The 13,980-nt window shown below is 34.0% G+C and overlaps 2 protein-coding genes across 4 annotated transcripts in view; both read right to left on the bottom strand.

Moving 5' to 3' along the window:
- Positions 1 to 13,980, bottom strand: part of LOC128871859 (tubulin polyglutamylase TTLL5) — a 94,106-nt gene that overhangs the window by 58,606 nt on the left and 21,520 nt on the right. The window contains exon 2 of one of the 3 annotated variants that reach the window (XM_054113984.1): positions 7,478 to 10,891. The exons of the other annotated variants lie outside the window; for them this stretch is intronic. Coding sequence (XP_053969959.1) covers positions 7,802 to 10,789 — 2,988 coding nt within the window. The 5' untranslated portion in view covers positions 10,790 to 10,891 and the 3' untranslated portion in view covers positions 7,478 to 7,801. Of the gene's footprint in view, positions 1 to 7,477; positions 10,892 to 13,980 lie in introns of those variants that run through there. 3 annotated transcript variants of the gene reach the window in all.
- On the bottom strand, positions 32 to 7,690 carry LOC128871858 (uncharacterized). The gene is made up of 2 exons (XM_054113983.1): positions 7,600 to 7,690; positions 32 to 3,370 (listed from the first exon to the last, which is right to left on the bottom strand). The coding sequence occupies exon 2, from the start codon at positions 3,234 to 3,236 to the stop codon at positions 186 to 188; it is 3,051 nt and encodes a 1,016-aa protein (XP_053969958.1). The 5' UTR covers positions 3,237 to 3,370; positions 7,600 to 7,690; the 3' UTR covers positions 32 to 185.

Here is a 13,980-nt window from a genome sequence, read left to right as displayed (position 1 = left end):
TATTTTTGGCCAAAAGAATAACTACTACATATGTGGAATTAGTTACTTTTATTTTTCGCAAAATAGTTTCCAATTAAATCAAACACGTTTATAAACCTTAAAGACATACATATATAATATGTTCGCTATGCCTTGGATTTTAATACAGTTATTATTTACATATTTAAAAATATTTTAAAAGTACTTTATAATTTTCTCCAATGCGAATTATTTCCATTCCATTTATTGTTTCGCTTATTTTGTCCTTTCGGTGCATGGGTAGTCCAATTAATATTTTTTGTCGTTGCGTCAACTTGTTGTCTGGATTGAGATCCGCCGCTATTCATATATTGTTGATAACTATTTGCAAATATCGCACTTCCGTTACTATTATAATGGTTGCTGTTACGAAATGTTACATTGCTAAGGTTTTCACTTGAAATTATATCAGTATGTTTGTTGTTATATACAGAAAATTGAGAATCTGTGCTTCCTTGTGAACGACTTGGTTCAAAGAATCTCGAATAGTTTCCTGATGTCTGGTCACATATATTCTTTTGGTTAAGTAAATCTCCTGATTCGCCTTTGGAAATAATTAAAGACTCTTGTTTTTTTTTCTCAATTAGCATATAAACTGATATAATTTTTTGAAGCTGAATGGGATCAATATCAGTTTTTCCTTGAGCAGCAAGCAAGTTAGATAATTTCAATGCCAACTCCTTCTTATCTACTTGTGCTGTGAACAGCTGTTTTTGGCTGGAAATGTAATTTTGTTTTGGAATTTCCGCCCAATTCGTTATAGAATAAGATTTCTTCAATCTGTTAGCATTTTGATATAATAGATCCCTTACTTGGTCTACAGCTTTCCTCAAAACTTTCTGCTTAACGTCATCTAAAATGTCAGTAATAATTATACCTTTAAATTTCTCCATGGCAGTTTCTAATAGACTACAGTTTTCTGATGTCATTATTAGGGAATCCAATTGAGACGGATTATTTTTCTCTACTTGAAGGGCTTTAGATAAGAGCTCTACAATTTTCGGGCCTAAACTACCCAAATAGGCTTCTAAAGCTGTAAGTAGGCGAAGCACCGAGACTACTTGCGGTTTTGTAGTGTATTCATCAATACCAAATTTTAACTCTTTTATCGGATGTTTATCATATTCGAAACCAGCGTCAGTCCTCATATCGTTCATTTTTTCATCTAATGGATTTTCATTTGACATAGGTAAATATAACCTTTCACGCGCATCAATTTTAATATTTTCCACAGCTTGATTATATAACTCTTCAATACGAATATTAAAAAACCTTACCCATTCTGGCTGATAATTGTATGTTCGATGATCTAATCCCGACACGATTAATTCGTTTTTACGCCGCTTCCAAAACATTTCCCATTCTTGATCATAATCTGGATGTGTTTCGGGATCATTCCGATAGATTTGAAATAATTCATTTAATTCCATAACTTTCTGATCAACAAAGTGCCGATATGCCTGCCCAATGTTATTCTCACGTAATGGAGAAAGGGATTTATGCTTTGAACTCAATTTCCAAACTGGTGAAATATGGCGTGAAGAAGAAGGACGTGGCCTACATAGATTTAAAATTGGTCGCGATGAAGGTTTTGCTTGTTTGCAAGTATTTTTCAAAAAATCGTCTACCATAAGTTTATGAGTATCAATATCTAGTGTTTGAACTCCAGATACTACAACATTATCATAACGGTGTAATAATGAATTGTACGATTGTGCTTCATGTCCAGTGTCTACGTAAGAATTACAATTAACTCGTTTTCGATTTACAGTATTTTGAAATTTAAATGGAGTTGCATTCGCACGTAAATCAAATGAAATATTTTTAGAAATATTAGGGGGTGGCTGGTATTTATCAAGATCCGATATCAAAGCATCGACCTCCTTTGAATCAATTATATGTGTAAAAGTAGGTCCGTTTTGCTCAGAAGCATGACGACTTGAAAAAACTTTTGATAATATCTCGAGTCGATTTATGTTAAATTCATTTTCAAGACATTCATATGGTAAATCCCGACCATGGTGCTGCTCAATCCCAATCGCTAACCTATTTAATATGGGTGTCATAACTTTGTAAACTTCATTGGGTTTCACATTACGTATATATTGACGATACTGACGTAAGGCTGTGGGAAAATGTCTTTCACAAAACTTAAGCCGATGATTGTAACCAAGTAAATGGTTTTGCATGCCTAATCCATCATCAATAACCTCACAAAGGCCGCATTCGTACTTCGACTGGCTATGATTTGGTTTATTAATTTTAACAACATATTCCACTCCTACTAAGCCTTGAAGGTCATCATCAAACCGATTACAACTAAATTTTTTGGTGGAAAAAGCTGGTTTACTGGAATGTCCCAATGCGACACATGTCTCTTCCTTGTGTTTAATATTTGTCGGTAGTATGTTGATATTTGATTGATATTTAGGTTTTCGATCATCTGCGTTGGATGCTTTTATAGTTTCATCTACTTTCTTTATATACACAGCTGCGGGATTTAAGACCATTTTAATTTTTTTAGTAGGGGGCTCGTTATGGACATGTTTATCTAAATCTTCAGCTCTACTATTAGCTTTTACCTCTTCGGCTAAACAATCTTCTTTATAATCGTCAATCGCAATGACGGTTGGCAAAACATCAGGTTCTTCTGATTTATCTGAAAACTTTTCAGACTCCTTTGGCGAATACTGTTTTTCCGAAACTGTGTTTTCCGTCTTTTGTATTGGTTCTAATATAGGTACGTCCATGGAACTTTTCATTACGTTATAGTTTATACTTCCTTTAATTTTTGGCGAAGGCATTTTATCTTTATCCGAAAAGTTTAAGGACACATTTTTAATATTTCCATCAGATATGTTTCGAATAGGGTTTCCTGGCATACTATTATTGTTTGAACTTATCGACTTTTCGATATTATTTTTTCCGTATGTATATTTTGGCTGATAAAGTTGTTTTATCGAACTCATTTTAATTTTATGCTTTTTGCCGTCCACATGGGCAAACAAATTTTTAATTCCAGACTGTACCACATTACATACAGAGCATTGATATATGTTTTTGCTTGGATCTTTCAATTGTATTAACCGATTCCACTTACTATCCAATCTGTACTCAGTTGAAAGCAAGTCCTCAAGTGGTAGAAGGGGTATGAGATCCAAAAATTCTCCATTGCTCAATTTTTCATTTTCGGTATAGCAATCGTTACTTTTTATCATATTGGATTAACAGTGAAAGGCTTTACGGTGCAATAAGTTCTGTATATTTCAGTTCAAAAGAAAACAGTATTCAATATCTCTGGAACTGATGATCTCGAACACTTGCGAACTATAATTCAACGTTTGTTTTCCAACTAAAATGGAATGAAAAAATACTTTATAATTCGTTTAATTTCGCAAATCAATTGAAATACACTTTACTTATACTTGTATAACTAACATAAACTTATTTTCTTCTAAATCTACTTTAAAAGTGAAAGCTAAAATATTGTATCCAATAGGAAAATTTTGACTCGATACTTGCTCTATTTTGGTACTATTACGTTGTTGTTAAAGTATATTCCATGACTATTAACAAATAAGAATTATTATTATTATTTTATGTATTATACAAGAGAATAGTAGTTGTTTGCTCATTTCGTAAATGCGGTTCGTAAACAAGGTCGGAACAGAATACTCAACTTTAAATATATACAGGGTCCGGCACTAGAAGTGTAACCATCCTCACACCGCTCGCGCAGCTGATGCACGGGCATTTGCTGTCTGTTAGTTAGCTAAATGACAGTCTAGAGTATTGTTTACAAACGCGCGGAAGCATTTTATTGAGAGTAAACACGAAAAACGAAAATCAATAATGGATTTCACATGTAATAGTGTGATTGCATTATCTTTGGCTAGAAAATTGTATTCTCCAATCTTTCAGTGATTGTTCGTGAGCTCGAGCACCTTAAAGTAAATAAAGTCTTTGTTTATCGCACCTTTACTCGTTACAATGATACTGGTAGCATCACAAAAACAGGTTGTCATCTAAAGACTGCAACGTTACGTGAAATGGTTCAAAAAGTGAAGAATCGACTTGAGCGAAATCCCCGACGAAGTGCAAATCAAATGACGGAAAAACTGAAAATATCTGACCGTAGCATCTGCCGCATACTGAAAAATTATCTCAAAGTCAAGCCTTACTAGATCCAAAAGACACACACCAAAGCAGCAACAAATCAGAGAGCGAAGAAGTGGCTTTGCTTGGCCGAAAGCGATCAATTTCCAATCATTGTGTTTTCTGACAATATTTTTAAAATTGAACAATTCGTAAACTCCAAAAACGATAGGGTTTATTTGACCGACCGTTCATAGGAGAATTTGAGTCGTCGATTGGCCACCAGGAGGCAGCACCCGCCACAGGTAATGGTTTGGACCGCCATAACTGCATATGGGCGCTCTCCAATCGTTTTCATTGAGCCTGGCGTCAAGGTAAATGCGAAATATTATCGGGAAAGTATTCTGGATGTTGCTTTGAAACCGTGGGCAGACGAAAATTTCGGTGGTAGACCATGAAAGTTTCAACAGGACTCGGTACCGTCTCACAAAACTCGAGTGAACCAAGAATGGCTAAAAAACAACGTTCCGAACGTCCACACAATGACTCTCAAGTTCACCAGACGCGAATACGATGGATTATTCTCTTTAGTCTATTTTGGAGAGCAAGGTCCAAACTAAAAGATGCACCAATCTCGAGGCGCTGAAACAGACCATTGTCCGTGAGTGGGCCAAAATACCTACAAGTCATATTCGGGCAGCTTCCGATTTGTTTCTGGATCGTCTAAAGGCCATAGTCAAGGCAAAAGGTGGTCATATCGAGCAAAAGTAAATTTATTTTTTACTTTGAATTGAATAAAAGTAATTTTCCAAACTAAATTTATGGCCTTTTTAATTGGTTACACTTCGAGTGCCGGACCTTGTAGAAGTCAGCTTCAACTACACCAACCGCGGTGTTTTGTTTTTTGAATGGAGCTCGAGAATTAAAATTTAGTATTGGGTTTTAATGTAATAAAGTGACATGCTGCAAAAGAGCTGAATAAGAAACTGGTATAATATGGACGAAGATTGTAGCGTTTTTAAATCTTAAAGTCAATAAAAAAAAGAAAAAGGAAAGACAGAAACAATTCGGTTAAACAGGGTGTTCCATATAGAGATTTATTTCTGAGAATTAAAAACATAAAAAAAAAATAATATGTTTCGATATACGAGGCTGTCTTTTATATTTTGCGGTTTTATAACGCTACGTGCGATGCGCTGTAATTCGATATTTTTATCGAAAAGCTTGGCAATTTCTTAGCATAAACTTACATTGGTTGTTTTCTCTTATGAGCTTTATTTGTTCTGTTTTCAGTGCGTTGAAAAATTCGTAGGTGGAATTAGTTTTAGAAAATTTGTGTGAAATGATTTGTTACGACTTTCGACGTGGATTGTCGAGACAAGAGTGCACTGATCAGCTTACTTTGACATTTGACGTTGAAGCACTATACTTGACCATTGCGAAAAGCTGGTATGAATTCTAATATGACCGTCGATGCTTGAAGGATGAATAACGCAAGATAGAGCTATGTGACATATTGCGAGATAGAGGCATCTTTGGGCATTAGTGGGGCCAGCATAGATTCTATATGAACACGACCAAGACAGCATGAACATTTGGTTGTCCAGAAGATTTCTTCTCGTTCGGTACCACATAATTTGACAATTGCCCAAAATACGAATCATGTCGATTGGTGTAAAGAAATATTGAAGAAGGATTAAGATTAAGGAGAACAAAACGCCGAAGACGAATCATTCTTCACCAAAACAGTGGCCTCCCATATCGGCTCGCACAAGATAATTTTTAAACACTCAAAAAATCGAATAAATGGGACAGCCGCCCTACACCGCTGATTTGGCAAATATTGATTTTTTTTTTGTTACCGAACATCTAAAATAAAATGCAAGGTCAACGTTTTCAAACTGTTGAAGCCTTCTGAGTGGGAAGTGTTTTGATAATTAGTGCAAGCGAATGCAGAAGTGTATTGACTTTCAAGGAGAATAATTTAAAAAAAATTAAAACCATTTTACTGTGTTTTCATTATTGGATCCAAAATATAAAAGGCGAGAGAGCGAACTATCCCGTTGTTCCACCAATGATACAACCGCTCCAGAATCCGCATCAAACTGTCAGTCCCTTAGAATTCATTGGCTTTTCGACGATCAAGTGAGGGTTTTCCGATCTCCAGAAGTGGTGTGGGTGCAATGTTGATATCGATGGCGAGTCGATGTTCCAGGACTGTATCGCATACTCTAGGCTAGGGAAACCACAATCTCGTCCGTGCACATCGTACGACGGCGGAAACGGTGAATGTTATCCTCTAGCATACATGGCAGTCTCAACTATTTTTTTTTTTGCACAAACTTGCGTACAGCAGGCGCGCGGTGAGAGCCTCATTTTGGCTGAAACCTGTTTTCAATAAATGCGCTGTTTGGGCTACACAACATTGGAAATAAGTTTGCGATATTTTCCAATGTTGATCAAGCGTAAAACGATTTATTTCACTCCGCGGAGATCTGATACCGACTTTCTGTCAAGATTTCGAGAAAAGAAAAGAGAAACGGGAAAGAGCTGTCACTGCCAAAATAACATATGGTTAAAAACCAAAACATTATATGGACCACCCTGAATATGATACAGTAGTTTAAGCCGCAAGGTTTTTTATTAATAAACATTCACTTCAAAATAGTTTATTGGAACGACATCGCAGATCTTACTGAGAATATCTTTAGTACATGTTCTTATTTATACGGCCACAGCAAGGACGCAGCTATTTTAACAAATGTTAATGACCATCTGCGCCTGATACCCAACATCTAGACACAACGGGAGTAAACTGCCTCAACAAGGTCATTAGACTGTCGTTGACCTCCCAAAGGGAGTGATATTGTCCGACACCTTGCTACTCCCCTAATTCACGAACCACTTGAGGCCAGAAAAACATTACCTCGTTAAGTGCACAACACTTAGAAGACAGCTCCAGGAATATGGGCGAAGGCCACATGATGCTAGTATGTACAACTACATTGTGGTTTCCTTAAATTGATTCAGCAATGCTGAACAAGCAATAATTATTTATATTCTGCTGCAATGTCACAACTACATTAATTTGACCATCTATTTTTGTAGTACACAAAATAACAAACAAAAAAACAGAAAGGGTTTAATTTCAGCGGGTTTTCCTTTACTATTTCTATAGACTATTGCTTTGGTAGTACATAAGGGTTGTTTTTAAAAAACTTTGTAGAATGTAGGCAAAATTTAAAAATGTAGAAGATTTTTGTTGAACATCTTACGAGCGGAAACGCTCAACTCCTAGACGCTACGGTGAAATCATTATTCTATTATACGGAAACTATCTATTGTTTTTTAAGAAAACCCTGAATTACGTCTTAAAAAAATATCCCTTTATTCTTGAATATTACATGCTACATACAAATCATCCAACAAAACAAAAGTTCCTCCAAATTAAAAAAATCCATATAAATGTCAATTAGTTTCGATTACCTTAAATAATATTGTTGGTCCATACATACTTATAAGTACATGTGTACGTTGTATAATTAACAACAAAAAGAAAAAAAACGATTTTTTAAAGTTCTTCTTGTAAGAGCTGTTTAATCAAGCGATAGTAATTAGAGCCTTATTCGAGTTGACCGACTCATTTAATCTAAAACATTTTTTATATAATTTTATCTGTATTTCAAAATTAGCATTGCTGATTATTTAAAGAGGCATTTCTCTTAATGGCACCAACGAAGTCATAATTTTGATAATTTTGTGCTACACTTATTGGTTTATAATTAGGATTCGGTCTATTTCCAAACGTCCCAACGTTGCCAATATTGCCAGGTGTATTATTCACACTATTGTAGTTCTGATTATTCGTGACGTTTTTAGCAGCTCCGTTAAAACTTCTTTCAAAACATGTAGATTTGGTTAAAAAGTAAGAAGAATTCAATTCTGGATTTTGCCAGTGACTACCTCGGGAATTCGCCTTCTCACCAAATCGATCTATACCTGGACCACATATTCCTTGACTTTGGTCGTTGTATGTTTTTTGATTATGGGAGTTGTTAAAAGCAGAGTTGTTGTTATTTTTCTGCATTGATAACAGTTCCATTAGTGTATCAGATAACAATTTTTGAGTAGAAGGGAATGTATTAGCCGCCCTAGTACTTTCCACAGCGCCAGCTAATTTTAGAAACACCGGGTTTTCCACTTTATTTGAAAAGGATGTTTGTATGTTTCGCCATCCCATTTTATCAGCATGTTTAAGTAAATCAGTGGTAAATTGAATAACACGGTTAAATCCCTGCACTTTAGATCTATCTAATAAGCCAGCAAAGAGTAGTCCCTTCAACTTCTCTACTGCTGTTTCCAAAAGTGTGCAATTATGAAAGGTCAAAATTTGTTGTTCCAACTGACTGTTATTACAATTTTTTTCTATCATTAAAGCTTTAGAAAGTAAATCCATTATTTTAGTCCCCAAACTGCCAAGGTAATCTTCTAAAGCTGTCAAAAGTCTCAGTACATGGATAACAGTAGGTTTACCATCCCGCATTTCATTTTCCAAATAGCGAGAATTTGCAGATTGTGATATGACATCTGGAGACCTCTTTTCGTTTTGCAATTCATAAGTATTATCAGACTTTAGACCAAAGTCTTTTATATGTGCAAGCAAATTTGATGAATTGTTTATTTCATAGTCTGATAAGCGATTTCTTATTTCCCTTTTTGAATCACTTATTTCCTTTTCAAAAAGTTCCTCCAAACGATTTTTGAAGTATTTAACCCACTCGGGTTGGTAGTTGTAGGATCGGTGGTCGATTCCTTGTGAAACAAGTTGTTCCTTACGACGACGCCAAAATCCATTCCATTCTTCGTCGTAAAGAGGATGACTTTCAGGATTTTTCCGATACTCTTTATACATGCGCTCAATTTCAAATGTCACGACTGCTACCTCATCTCGTTGAAATGAGGAGACACTTGCACCATACGCTAAATGTTGCCTAGATTCTTTATTTCTTTTTGTTGGCGCAATCTGATGAGGTGACAGGGAACGTAAAAGAGATTTACTGTATTTTTTCGGAGGAGAAGGTGAGCGTTTTCTTTTACGAATGTCAAAATTATCCCCATTTCTTTTGTTTGGATCATGGCATCGTTGATTTAAATAAAGTTTTTTCTCTGGTTTTTCAACGAATCTGGCATAATTGTTAGTATGCGCCACGTATTCTGTTTGTTCTCTGATTATCTGTTTAATTTCTTCTTCCGTCATAACGTTTGTGAATGATGGTCCATGTTGCTGGCAAGCGTTAGGATAGCTATATATTTTTGCTATCAACTCCGTCCTCATTTTGGTAAATATCGATAATAAAACCACGTAAGGGGTACTGCGCCCATGGTGTTGTTCAATTGCAGAAGCAATCTTTGACAAAATATGGTTCATTGCATTGAAGTAATCAATATACTTAACATGCCCAATTACATTTTTAAACTTTTCTATGGTATTAGGGTAATGCAGTTCGCAATATTTAAGTCGATGATTATATCCGGTAAGATGGCCTTGCATACGGTTTTCATTAAGTACGATTTCACAAAGGCAACATTCGTACATCGGATATTTATCTGTTTTTGTTTTTAGTATTTTAACAACATATTCCACTCCTATAAGACCCTCCACATACTTATTCTGAACTCGCATTTTTTCTTTTATATTTTTAACTTTATTAGCGATTGTAGCAGATAAAGAGGGCTTTATATTACTTTCCTGTACTTTTTGAATACTTCCTAAGTTTTTATCTTCATCGGTATCTTCAATTTTTTTTAACTTCTCAACGTCGTTCGAGTTTGGTGATGATTCTTTTTCAAAATTCTCCGTTTTTTGTATATTAATGCAAAACGTTTCCCCATATCCAAAAATACAGTTTTTAGTTAGATTTTTGTAACTAGAACAGCGAACGCCTAAGCATGATATTTGGGCTCGTTTATGTGTGAACCCTTTGAGATGACAGTCCACAGTTATAATTCCAAAACAAAACTTTGAGCACAAAGCACAGTAGAACTTGGTGCTTGCAGTTTTGTTCACGGTTATCATCCGAACCCACCTCCCTTTTTCTGTACAAAATTCGATATTTAATATATCTGTAAGTGGCAATTTAACATCTACCAATAAGTCTTCAGGTTTGGTTACATCTTTTCTTAGAATTATATTAGTAAAATTCTCATTATCTGTAACCAAATCTAAATCGCCTTCGGATTCTCGAATGCATTCAGCAATCATTTTCGATGTCGATAAGGTGGATCGCTCTTCACTTGAAGTAATACTTTTAGTTCGTACGGTATCAGTTTCAGTATCTCTATCAGAAATATTTTCACCACTTTTAATATTTCCACATTCCTTGTCATTTGTATAATAGGGATGATAAAATTGTTCGACATTTTTCAGGGATTCTTCATGAGACTTTTCTTTTAAGTGACTGCTAAACTTCTGGCATTTTATTAATTCTTGACAAGCAATGCACGTAAGTGAACTAAGCTTGTTTTCTTTCTTAATGGAAGCTTTAAATAAATAGTCCCAAGATCCATTTGCTTTAATTTGAGTCATTAGAAGTTCTTCTAATTCAAGATGTGGTATGTAGTTTAGAAATTCATTGTTATTTAGCCGAGGCGGTTCTGATACACCCAGTGCCGCCATTTTTAATTTGAATGTGCTTTTGTCTTCAAAAAAGCTCAACACTGTAGTAGAAGTAAATCAATGCGCGATTGTGGTGTTAAATATGGATAATTTTAATTTTTACTAAAATGGCAAAAGAAATAAATATAAATGTTAGGTTTGTGATCAATTAAATTTGTTGTAATCAACGAATAATTTATATACATGAAATACGGCAATATTTAAAGAAATAATGCGACTATAAATTCTTACATTGCTGTATATTTAAATACGAGTGAATATAAGAGGAAAACGTACTATACTATATATATATATACTATACGACCGATAGCCCTGGTAGGTAGTTCTGTAAACATATTACTTTATAATTTTAAATATAATTTAATAAATAAATAGTAATAAAAATATACGACCGAAACTACAGTACGTAATGAAATTCAACAAGTTAAAACTTTTTGTCAATTTCATATATACATATATATTGTCTTTACATAAGCAAAGTTTAAAAAATTTAGTCAAATTCTTCATTCAAAGATTTTAACCTGCATTTTTTTCTGATTATGCAGGTTTATAGTTGAAGAATATAATACTATCGAATAATATAGCATAAAAATTCAAAATACCATCCGCAAAACTAAATATTTTAAAAAGTAAAAAAAAAAAAAATGTTTTTTTTTTTTAATTTAAAAGCACTTTAATGTTCTAAAGAGAAAACTCTTCGAATTTTTGATGAATATTAATAACATTTTTCTAAATTTTGTATAATTGTTGAAATTTTGTCTAATATGGTCTTGTTTATAGCAAGAATAATATTTTTATAAGAAATTAACAAAAACACTTTTAACTTGTTCAATTTCGTTACTGTTTGTAATGTATTGTGGTTTCGGTTTTGTTGTTGTTGTTGTAGCAGTATCTTCGCCCTGTCAGTGTAGTGTAATCACTGATCGTCTTCGTCTAGCTCTTCTAACGGTAGGCCCAGGAAACTAGCTGTTTCGACGGGTTGGGTCCAGAGGGAGAGAGGTGTTAGATGAGTGGGTTTGATGGGGCATGTGAAAAGGTGGTTAGTGTCGCGCGGGGTGCCTTCAAATGCCGGACATATGTTGAGTATGTCGGGGTCGATTCTGGATAAGTAGGAGTTTAACATGCTACAGTATCCAGAACGTAATTGTGCCAAGGTTTCGGTCGTAAATAGTGCATAGTAATGAAGTAGTACGGTCGTAATATAGTAAAGGGTGATCAATTTACAGGTATCGGACTTAATATTGAAATACAAAACGAAAATTCAAATTTATTCGGCAACTTTATTATTTTGCTTTAGAACCATTAATGAAATTTATTTGTTAAAGATATTTCCTTTCAAATGTTGGCCGCAACTGCGCCGTAATTCGGCCATCCGTATCCCCAATTTTGAAGGACTCGCTGAAGGACTTCGGTCGGTATATGATAAACAACATGATGCGATAGCGTTCGCCATTCACTGTTACATTGGCGCTAGTGTCGTCTTTGAAGAAATATGGGCCGATGATTCCTCCAGCCCAAACGCCGCAACAGACAGTTATTTTCAATAGTACACCATAAGTCGATTTTCATAATGCAATTGTACGGTTTGTGAACGTTATTGAGGCGTAAGTCTTTCCATGATGAAATGCCAATAAATGCTGAAAAAAATTATGTACAATATTTAATTTGACAGTAGTCACGCGTGATCCGTTAAAAAAAACCTATTGGAAAAAGTACCTCCAATCTGATCACCCTTTAGTATATTAATTTGTTGACTACTTGCTGTAAAATAAAATGGAAAGTTAAAATAATAAGCTTAAGCTATAAGCAAATGTTTATATATATATTATTTGCAATATATCAAACTTTATTAGTCTTAAAATATACCAATTGAAACTATTGACGATCACGAAATGATCTTATATCCAGTTTTGGATTTATAATTCGTTGTGTGACTACCATTTGGAATTCGGAGTACGTTGGTTCGAATCTCCGTGAAAAATGAAGAAAAAGTTTTTTCTAATAGCGGTCGCCCATCTCCTCATAAAAAAAGATATCTACCCTTCGGAATCGGCGGTGGAACATCAAGATGCACACCATAAATAGGTGTATATTTCAAAATTACTAAATAAGATAACCGATGATGGAATTTATATAATAAACAATCGCGCTATTTTTCATACGGGAAAAATTTAAGTTGGAATATCTTGAGAGATATTCAATATTACAATTACTAATAACATGTACATAAACGGTTAATATTTGGACAAATAGATGTAATATGGCTCCATGGTTTTCCATCGAATGTCGCGAGGAGATTCATTCCAAAATGAAAGTTGCATATTTCTATGCAGTTTAAAAGAAAAATAAAATTTGAATCCTATACTTTGGTGAAAGTTCTCTGGCCATAGGTATAACTGTTTTGCATGAGAGTAAATGAAAAGATATTGACACTACAATCTACATATTTTGCAGACTTCAGAAAATGTAAATTACTGTTTAGACTCTGATGAAAATTTACCCTTTAAACCATGGTGTATAATTTAAATGGGCATAATTACAAGACGAACTGAAATATTGATCTTAATAAAAAAAAACTAAAGGTCGGTTTTACAAAGAAAACTTAAGTTCTATTTAAGCCAAACCTTAGCTAAGTAGAACTTAATATTTCTTTTAAACTTGCATTGAACAATGCATACCTAAGTATCGAAAATATTTAATATTATTAGTATCGTAAAAGAATGTCTTGTGCACATATTTAAACAATTACCAAATGCGAAATATTTGAAGAGATAGAGGTGGCGGTTTTTTTCTTTTTAATTTAATATATCAAGCTAAGATAAATGCAAATACATTTCTTAAATTGACAAAACAACAACAAAGTTGAATTGAAAGTATAATTGAAATTTCGTGGACGGTCGGCTATTGCCTGCTTGTCCGCAATACAATTATATTTATTATTTCTTCATATAATATATTTATTGATGAATTTCTTAAGAGAAAAATGTATTGTAATATTGTACATGTTTTATTGTATTTATTTTTTTTATAATTTAAAAAATTGTATTTCCGAAAAAAGTTTCACATAATACTATGGGAATTGTAACATACGAAACATATCACAATTTAAACAGATTTATTTGAAGGGAAACAAAATTGATTATATAATATGTAAATGAAAATTCTAAACTGATTTTGAGTATTAAGTCAAT

Source organism: Anastrepha ludens, chromosome 2, assembly GCF_028408465.1.
Source record: "Anastrepha ludens isolate Willacy chromosome 2, idAnaLude1.1, whole genome shotgun sequence".
Lineage (NCBI taxonomy): Eukaryota > Metazoa > Arthropoda > Insecta > Diptera > Tephritidae > Anastrepha > Anastrepha ludens.
Note: the sequence above shows the minus strand (reverse complement) of the source record. Positions and strands in the feature narration are given on the sequence as shown.